Source organism: Lactuca virosa, chromosome 1 (assembly GCF_052849685.1).
Source record: "Lactuca virosa cultivar CGN04683 chromosome 1, Lactuca_virosa_CGN04683_v6, whole genome shotgun sequence".
Taxonomy (NCBI): Eukaryota; Viridiplantae; Streptophyta; class Magnoliopsida; order Asterales; family Asteraceae; genus Lactuca; species Lactuca virosa.
The window spans coordinates 197,906,645-197,917,459 of record NC_136426.1 but is presented as its reverse complement, the minus strand read 5'-3'; the positions used below and the strand labels follow the sequence as shown (position 1 = coordinate 197,917,459).

The window sequence follows — 10,815 nt, the reverse complement described above, 5'->3', positions numbered from 1 at the left end:
TTATATATATATATATATATATATATATATATATATATATATATATATATATATATATATATATATATATATAAGATTGAAGCTAGAAAGTAGATGTTAAGTTGCACCAAGCTATATATATATATATATATATATATATATATATATATATATATATATATATATATATATATATATATAAGATTGAAGCTAGAAAGTAGATGCTAAGTTGCACCAAGCTATATATATATATATATATATATATATATATATATATATATATATATATATATATATAAGATTGAAGCTAGAAAGTAGATGCTAAGTTGCACCAAGCTACAAGCAAGTTACTCATTCTCTGATGCCATATTGCACTTTTGCCTATTATATATTTAGCATCATAATTTTTTCTTTATTAATTGTTCCTTCATTTCAAGCAAGCATATCAAGTCATGGCTTCAGCGGAAGAAGAAAGGTATATGGTCTTTTCTCTTAGGTAGTCCCTCTTCCCTCTTTTATATATATATATATATATATATATATATATATATATATATATAAAGCTTTTCACTGCGCTTGGAAATTTGAGGGGTACCACATGATATCCCAGAAACCTATATAGATCATCCCATATATATATATATATATATATATATATATATATATATATATATATATATATATATATATATATAAAAGATTGAAGCTAGAAAGTAGATGCTAAGTTGCACCAAGCTACAAGCAAGTTACTCATTCTCTGATGCCATATTGCACTTTTGCCTATTATATATTTAGCATCATAATTTTTTCTTGACAAAATTACAAAAATGGTCCCTATGGTTTTCCAAAAGTCACAAAGTCAGTCCCTGTTAATTTTTTTTTGACGAACATGGTCCCTGTGGTTTCCAAAACTTGCATCAATGGCCCTTTTTGCTGACCCCGTTACTGTTCATCCGTTCGTGTAAGGGTATTTTGGTCTTTTCAAGTAGCAGGGACTGAGTATGTGACTATGGGTAAACCATAGGGACCATTTATGTAGTTTTTTTATATATTTTATGTTTATGAGTTTGTGACTTTTCCACCCATTTACTTTTTAAAATATCACTTTGAACCCTTCACTTTGAACTTTGAAAAATGTTACTTTCACCCCTCGAATTTAACATTTTTCAAAGTTCAAAGTGAAGGGTTCAAAGTGATATTTTAAAAAGTAAATGGGTGGAAAAGTCACAAACTCATAAACATAAAATATAGAAAAAAAAATACATAAATGGTCCCTATGGTTTACCCATAGTCACAAACTCAGTCCCTGCTACTTGAAAAGACCAAAATACCCTTACACTAACGGATGAACAATAACGGCGTCCGCAAAAAGGGTCATTGATGCAAGTTTTGGAAACCACAGGGACCATGTTCGTCAAAAAAAATTAGCAGGGACTGACTTTGTGATTTTTGGCAAACCATAGGAACCATTTTTGTAATTTTGTCTTTTTTCTTTATTAATTGTTCCTTCATTTCAAGCAAGCATATCAAGTCATGGCTTCAGCGGAAGAAGAAAGGTATATGGACTTTTCTCTTAGGTAGTCCCTCTTCCCTCTTTATATATATATATATATATATATATATATATATATATATATATATATATATATATATATATATATATATATATATAAAAGCATTTTAGGATATTTAGAATCAGTTTTTCAACTCTTATTTAAAATTTATCTTATATCGAAAATTTATAAATTCTTCATTTTTCAACCTCTTTCCATATTGGTATTCGAAAAAAAATTCTGCGAAAAATGTACACTTTTGCACATTTTTTGTAAAAAAAACTCATTTTTTTGATATTTTATTTCAAGGAATCACCGTCAATATTAACATCTTCAATATTAAGATAAACTCAAATGTGCATGATATTTTAACCTTGGTTTTTAAACTTATCGTATATTCGAAAAAATAACTAAAAATATGCAAATTTATCATTTATCAACCTCTTTCCATATTGATATTAAAAAAATATTTTTTTTACGTAAAATGTGCACCATATACACATATATAAAAACTAAAAATATGCATATATGGAATTTGTAATGTATTATGTATATTTTTATATGATTTTAACTTGTAAAATATTCAATAGTATACCATAACCTTAATGATTATGTATATTTTTATATAATATTAATACATGATTAGTTCATATGACATTAATCCAATTTTTTATTTTAATATGACCTTTACTACTATAATATACTGTGTTTATATATATATATATATATATATATATATATATATATATATATATATATATATATTCTACTAGAATATTAAACTATAAATATTCAAAAAATTGTAATAGAATATTATAACAAATTTAAAAATTCAAGTAGAATATTAGAATATTTTAAGATATCCACAAATTTTAGTAGAATATTAGAATATTATAACATTCTAAAAATTCGATTTAAATATTTACAGTTTAATATTCTATTAGAATATTTCACTTATATTTCGAAAAAAATGGTGATTTTATTTGTTTATTTTTATTTTTTTCGATAAATTTAATAACTAAAATAATATTTAATTTTTTTTGGATTTTCCTATTATTTTGCATTTTATAATTTTATTTTTTATTTTTTTGATCTTTAAGATGAATAACTAGGATCGCGTCTCCATGTCTCGTAAAATTAGAATGGTCTAAAATGAACCTTTACACACACACACCCTCTCTCTCTCTCTCTCACACACACACACACACACACACACACACACACACACACATATATATATATATATATATATATATATATATATATATATATATATATATATATATATATATATATATATATATATATATATATATATATATAGGGCTGGGTTATAATGTGGATGGACAATTATTGTGCAGATGTGTGGACGGTGCTATTTAATGAGAATTACTAATAGAATAAGTTGTTTAGTAATGCGAATACGTTCAACCTTAAAAAAGACCGTCATTTTCATGCATTCTCACTAATTCTTATTTATTTTTGTTCTCACACATCGTTTTTCACTTATTTTCATTCTGACAGAATAAGACTCAATAAACAGTCTGACAGTATTCTGACAGAATGAGAATAATAATAAAAAGTCTATAATAACCTTATATATACACGATTTAATTATTGAGAATGTGTGATAATGACAGTAGTTATGTAAGATTGAACGTATTCATATTATCAAACAACATATTTTCTTTGTCATTCTTACATAATAGCATTGTCCACACGTCCGCAAAATAGATGGCAATCCGCATTTGAAAGTATATATATATATATATATATATATATATATATATATATATATATATATATATATATATATATTAAAAATTTTACATTGAATTTTACATTCGGTGAATGACAATGAGACCTCCTTTGGTTATTGAATTTAATTTCATTGAAGTCAATCAGGTATTCCAACTCATTCAAAATTACATTAAACTACACATTCTAGATATTTCTAGAAGTCTGCATATTTAAAAAAAAATATTCTTTGTAAATAAAAAAAGCCATATTGCTGAAAAAAAAGTATTATCTACCATAAACTTATACTTTCAATTCCACATCAGAAATTCGTTTACAAACCCCATGGAGACGGAGTTGACCGAAAATGAGGATATAAGAATTGAAATGCAGAGTAGTCAGTCGGAACCGAACAACAAGGTTAACGATAGTGTTGTCCAGGAGTGGCATGACTGTATTTTAGGCAATGAAACCACCCAACACTCACAACGCCAATGCCAAATGGAGAAAGTACCTCCATTACTCTTACAAGGTAAAAAAGGTCGAAGAAACCGGGATTACTACAAGCCTGTAGTAATTTCACTTGGCCCTTACCATAATAAGCGAAACGACCTTGCTGCAGCCGAGAAATACAAGCTCATAACACTCGAAGAGTATCGCCTGAGCTGCGGAATTTCCATGGGTTCGTTATACAACAAGCTGTTTGAGGTGGTACACGATGCTAGAAAGTGTTATATCGATGGTTCTACGGATGAATACACCGATGAACAGTTTAATCTAATGATGTTGCGTGATGGTTGCTTCATTTTGTTCTATATAGAGGGTGTTGCTAGCATGAACAATAAGCTGTTGCTTAATAATGAGCATCTAGGTGCATTGGGCTTCGCACACGTAGCTCGTGATATTTTTTTGCTTGAAAACCAAATCCCATTTGTAGTACTGCAAATTCTATTAGATTTGAGATTCCCAGATGGAGGTGAAGAGATCTTAAATGCGTTCTTTAACTTCTTGAACTATGGTGAAATCACTACGACGGAAGAAAAGGTGCTTAAAAAGAAGCAACCGCTTCATCTTCTAGAGCTTTACAGGTCCCATTTCATCTCGTTTTCTTCATCTTTTGGTCATGGTTCGATTAATTTGGTCATGCGGCGAAGACGGAGACCAGATAATGCATATTGGAATTATTTATGGCGAATTCGAGATGATGAAGATTGGAATTATGTAAAACGAAATCGATCGTTTGCGTCAATTACGGAACTTAAAAGCAACTGGATTTTCTTGAAATGTACTGAAGACGAGGATTCTAACCGAGCCGTGAAGTTTCATTCACATTGTTGCTATGGTGAGCTTGAGCTTGTGCGTAGAGTAGTGTTCTCGAATTCAAAAGCTATTTACCTGAACATGATAGCCTATGAGTTGTGCCCTCATAATCCTAATGACTTTCGAGTTTCGACGTACATTAAAGTAATGAAATTGCTAGTTATTCACTGTGATGACGTAAAGGAGTTACGATACAAAAACATATTGGTTCATAGTCTTGGTAGAGATGAAGAAGTGGTGAAGATGTACGATGAGATTGATGCACCGGTGTTTAATGGCATTATCTATTGGAAACTTATGCAAGAAGTTCAGAAGCATTGTAATAACAAGTATAAGATGTGGGTGGCGGAGCTGATTAACACCTACTTTAGCAGTCCATGGAAAGCAGTGGCTTTGTTGGCAGCTACTACTATTTTGTTCACTAGTTTTCTACAGGATTACTTCACAATCAGGCCACTTCCTAAGTGACTCTATTGGGGATATTTTCAACTTTATGAGACGATGTGTCTGCACCTGCTTGATCTGGAGGTATTCATATGTCAACTGTTGGCCACGACAATACGTTGCACACTTGAACTTAAGATCATCAACAATAGAAAGATTTTAATTTGCTTGAGGTTATATATGATACCTAATAATTAGGTTCTAGCTAGTTGCACCTAATAATTAGGTATATATGACACCTAATAATTAGGTTCGAGCTAGTTGCACCCACTCATTTTTTTTGTCACTCTTTAATTTAACCTAATGTATCCTCTTGTTGATTATCGTATCCCATTTTTGATTTTTTTTCTTTCATTGTATTTTTTTTGTTATGATTGTTGCTATTATTGTTATTATTATTATTATTAGTGTTACTGTTTTGAAACAACAGAGGAATGTAATCATGACCGGTTCATTGTTTTACAACATATGCACATATAACAGATAATCACATAATAGTCTATAGACAACAACTGATGTAACGGATCATACCACATAGCACATAATATTATCCTACCCTCTAGGATGCCAATCCAACAGATCATACTGCATACCACATAATATTCTCCTACCCTCTAGGATACCGATCTGACAGATCATAATAGCATAACATAACCCGATAACAATCTAAAGGGCCGGCCTTGGTGCCTTAGAACCTTGAGTATAGTGAGGATAACTCACCTCCCAACTGTCGACTCGAAAGATAAGCTCAAACTCTCGGATCACCACCACAACCTCCACCACCTATATTTGCTATGAAATCATATTCATGAATTCCCAAAATGCCCCAGAAGTCAAATAGTCAACCCTTGGTCAAAGTCAAAGTCAACTGTCAAGGTTAACAATCCATGTTGACCCGGCTCGTCGAGTGCAGTCACCTACTCGTCGAGTCCTTCCAGAACTCGAGTAACCGTGAAATCCACCCACTGACTCGTCGAGTTTCCCTACAACTCACCGAGTTCATGCGTGTCTAAAGTTGGGAAAACCCTAGTTGACTCGCCGAGTCACCCCACTGACTCGTCGAGTCCATGCAGAAGTCCTTGCACGACAATCTTCATCAGACTCGCCGAGTTGAACATGCAACTCGCCGAGTCCCTTCAGTCCTTAATCCACACAGATGCTTTTTAAACCATTTTAAGGTTCCATATTGCAGATCCAGTTTCCCAAGGCATGTTTTATCACGTAAAGTTTCAAACTTTATGTGTATGCAAGGTTCTAAAAGCTTATAATGACAAATCCAAGCTTGAAACAGAGTTCTACATCTAAGGGGAGGGTCATACTTGCAAAAGCTGAAAGCTTTATGGACCTAGAGGCCCAAGAGAGTTCAGATCTGAAGTTGCAACTTCAGATCTTAGCTCATGCACAAGAAAAGCTTCCTAATATGCTAGAAAAGCCCTGACTTCACCCAAAAGAGATCTAGAAGGAAATCAGGCCAAAATAACGACTTGGTACGTTCAATAGATGCTCACTGAGGTAGATTTCTGATCCCCACTCGATCTTGCTTATAATATCTTGATCTCCAAGCTCTTCTCACCAAGAATCCTTTTTCCAAAGCTTAAAACACACAAATGGAGCACACACACACACGTATTAGGGTTTTGCTGAGCGCTCAAGGGACTGTAAGGAGGCCAAAGGTGGCTACTTGTCACACCCCCAAACCAAGGATGGCGGAAACGTCCGGGGGTGGAGGACTTCATGTATAGTATCACAACAACGAGTATAATAGTGCCCAAAGTAAATACAACCATCGTAAATATAATTGAAAAAATTATACAATAGTATGTGTTTACATGTTTCTAATCAATTACACTTATGATGACAAAAATGAAATGTTTGACGATCTAACGTCCCATCCTCAAAAGCGGTTGATTTCCTGTTTCACTGAATTCCTGAGAATACAAGTAGTTTGAAAAAGCGTCAACAATTAAGTTGGTGAGTTCATAAGAGTTTTGTTTGAGAAAGAAACCGTTTTCCTTGTAAAAGCGACAAAGTATGTTTCCAGAAAATCCAATATTTTCGAAAATGTTTATTGTAGTCTTAACTGAACCAAGACTTAGTATATGTAAGTAAATCATCATACTTATATGTGGTTTTATATTTAAATAAAACTCCTTTTTGTGAAATCCTTAAATTCCCGTGAACGGTGTGTTTGTTAATTTTCCAATATTTTCTTTATTAAGTGTGAAACGAATGCTCTTATGTTATGCGATAATGAACCCTAGAAGGACCCGTAGATTCCTTCTAAAATCACCTAGTGTATATAAGTTATATAAAATTTAAGTTAGATAAACTGTCGAATATAATGGGTCTGCCCTAGGTCCACAACCAAACGAGGAACAAGAAGTAAGGCGGGCCCACCAATTCTAGGTCGATTGTGACTAGATTCTTATATAACCCTAGCATATACACTTAGCGATTATAGCTGAAGTCTAACAATTTTAGCTTTATGTAGTTTTAATAGAAATACGTTCCAAAGAAAATCCTATGTTTTCCTTATAAAAGTTAGGTAGTCCTAAATCCCAGAACCGAGAATAAACAAGTATTTTCCATACTTAAAGATATAAAAGCGATTTTAAATCGGCATAAAACCCTTTTTAAAGTTAAGTGGTCCTAAATCCCAGGACCGAAAACAAGTATATTTCCATACTTAAAGATATAAAAGCGATTTTAAATCAACATAAAACCCTTTTTAAAGTTAGGTGGTCCTAAATCCCAGGACCGAAGATAAACAAGTATTTTTACATACTTAAAGTATTTCCTGTGAGTTAAATCGACATAACTCGCTAATTTAAAAGTAAGAACCCATAAATCTTATGATTTGTTAATACCACATGTGAGTTATTATAACCATGCTAAGACTCAGACGGCCTCGTAACACGACGTTCTTCAAGCGTCGGAATGATATGACACTTGTCACCACAGACCTGCCGGTCTAGCTGTTGCAAGCAGCTCAGGTGCAGGATTGTCAAACCGAATATAGATCTATACACAATTATCATGCTCTCTCTACAAGAGACTCTGGTTACAATTTACAGGACTTTTGACTTTGTTACTACGAAGGTAACACGAAGCGAATGTCTCACAAATTTATTTATTAACAGATTTACGTGAACTGAACTGAAAACCTTTGGTGAATGAGTTTGAAATGTAATGATACATAAGATATACCTGTTATAGTTTATCCAAAAACGTTTGTAATGTAAAAGAACTCCTTTTATGAAAATACATTAGTGCTATGAGTCCCTAAACTATTACTATTATGTAATATATGAAAAACCATTTGTTTTGAGAGTAAAACCTTACTCATGTAGTAAAAATCCATAAACTATGCTTATTATAACTTATTATATGTGTTCGAATGAATGAAGAATTCTTATCATGAATGACTAAAATTTCAGTTTATGATGATAAACTAACAACAAATACATTCAATATTTAGAACTTATTGTTATACACTTTGCTCAACATAATACAAAGTGTTATGAAAGTTATAAGCTGTTAACTAGTTTTTAACCTTTCTGCACTATTTTGAAATTATCATAGAAAAATCATACGGAGTAGAAAACTAACTCCGTAAACTCTGAGAGTTTAGAAAATGTGTCTAGTGTATTCATAATTTTTATTATGATTTTTAGAAGTCTCTATATTATGTGAAAGTGTTCATAATCACAGACTGGTCCGAATTCGTTTTTGAAATGATAGGCAGTTTTGTAAAACTCACCATAAATCGTAGAAAAATCATATGGAGATGTGCAAGTAGTCATTTTAAAGGTATGAACCTGAACTATTTGCATATTATACAGTTTTGAACGATATTAAGTTTAAGATAGTCAAAACTGTCCGTGAATAAGACTCAACTTTTATGATGAAAGCTGTTGTTTGAGTTTAGTTAAGTTTTTGGTATTTTAACTTGTATTCCCCCCCTGAAAACTGAAGAAAACATGAAAATGTAGGGGTATGAACTCACCTTGAGTGATTTCTTGAAGAGTGGAAGGTTGAAGATGATGAGTTTCAAGTCTAGATCACTTGATGAACACACGAAGTTTTGAATGATCCTAAGAACGATTTTTTTGGTGTTAAGATATGAGTCAATGATCCAAGAGTGTTATGAAATTATGGAATGACACTTGAGTTTAGATGGAATACTTACCAAAAAGTGCAGTAGCAACTCAAGAACACTTGCACAAGGTGGTGGAAAGTAGAGAGAAAGAAGCTTTCTTGGGGTGATATGAGAAGTGTGTATGTTTGAAGTGAGTAAGTAACTCAAGAAATCCACCAGGGATTTCCTTATATGGAAAGTTGATGGAGCAACTTGTGAGTTTGAAGTGATGTGTGCATTGGTTTGTGTGATGTGGATAAGGTGGCAAGTGGGAGGGTGACACATGGAAGGCAAGTGGGCACACTTGACCCACTTGTGGGGTAAATATCCTCTTAATATAAAATAATGATTTTAAATTAATAAATCCTTGAAAAATAATTAAAATAATAGTTCTAGGGGTTAAAAATGATAAAAATATGAATTTGGTGAAAAAATCCTGTCAAAAACGGGTTTAGGAGGCGAAAGTAGTCGAAAACCGGACAATAGGAACCGAACCTGCGAGGTTCGGCTCTTAGGAGCTAGGAACCGAGAGGGAACCGAGAGTAGGAGGGAAGATCCGAAGATCCGAAGGGGAGGCCGAAGGTCCGAGGTTCGCATGGGGGAGCCGAGTCTCGGTCCTCGCTGCTGAGCTTCGGTCTGCTGAGGTTTCGGTCCGAGAGGCTTCTTACACTTTCGGTTTTGACAGGAGGGTTTCGGCTCCTAAGGGGGGTTTCGACTCCTAAGAGGAGTTTCTGTTCCTAAGAGGACTTTCGGTTCCTAAGAGGAGTTTCGGCTCCTAAGAGGAGTTTCGGTTCCTAAGAGGAGTTTCGGTTCTATAAGGCTGTTTTTCGAGAAATCTTACCGTTTTGTGTGATTTTTTGACCAAGTTAAGGGTCGGGATGACCCGGATGACCAGAAAAAGTTTGAGAGAGATTTTGGGAGAGATTTGGGAGAGATTTGACATACTTGGAGAGATTTCACATTCTTGGAGAGATTTGGGAGAGATTTCACATACTTGGAGAGATTTCACATTCTTGGAGAGATTTGGGAGAGATTTCACATACTTGGAGAGATTTCACATTCTTGGAGAGATTTGGGAGAGATTTAAGATACTTGGAGAGATTTCACATACTTAGAGAGATTTGGGAGAGATTTAACATACTTGGAGAGATTTCACATACTTAGAGAGATTTGGGAGAGATTTCACATACTTGGAGAGATTTCACATACTTGGAGAGATTTGAGAGAGATTTCACATACTTGGAGAGATTTGGGAGAGATTTAATCTTAGTTATTATTATCGTATAATCTCGTAATGCAAGGTTCGTGAACCCCGCTATGCTTCGTTAATGATCGTTTTAAGTCCCCGAAAGGGTCCTTAGTCGTGTTTTGATGCGTTTAACTCCCTTTTTAGGGTTTTTACATTATTAACACATAGATTCTTCGAGACACTTGAATTTTTGACATAAAGATGCACATTTTTATACATAGAATAACTTTTAACATACAAGTACTAGTTAAGTTTGACCGGTTTGACTTGTTGACTTTGACTTTGACTTTGACTTGAGATTGACGGTTGTCACACTACTGATCCCTTAAATATGGTGCAAAACCCCGGAAATTAGGGTTTCATCCTCCAGCTCCTACTCGTAGAGTCCTATCTTG

At 33.3% G+C, this 10,815-nt stretch overlaps 1 protein-coding gene across 2 annotated transcripts; it reads left to right on the top strand.

The window, feature by feature from the left end:
* Positions 1-415: 415 nt before the first annotated feature.
* Positions 416-5,356, top strand: LOC145108131 (UPF0481 protein At3g47200-like). 2 transcript variants are annotated; one of them, XM_079045136.1, is made up of 3 exons: positions 416-454; positions 1,498-1,535; positions 3,596-5,356. In XM_079045136.1, the coding sequence occupies exons 2-3, from the start codon at positions 1,513-1,515 to the stop codon at positions 5,055-5,057; spliced, it is 1,485 nt and encodes a 494-aa protein (XP_078901262.1). In that variant the 5' UTR covers positions 416-454; positions 1,498-1,512; the 3' UTR covers positions 5,058-5,356. The 2 variants fall into 2 exon arrangements, with proteins under 2 accessions (XP_078901262.1, XP_078901254.1); XM_079045128.1 differs by lacking the exon at positions 416-454 and having other exon boundaries at positions 1,245-1,556.
* The last annotated feature ends 5,459 nt before the right edge of the window (positions 5,357-10,815 follow it).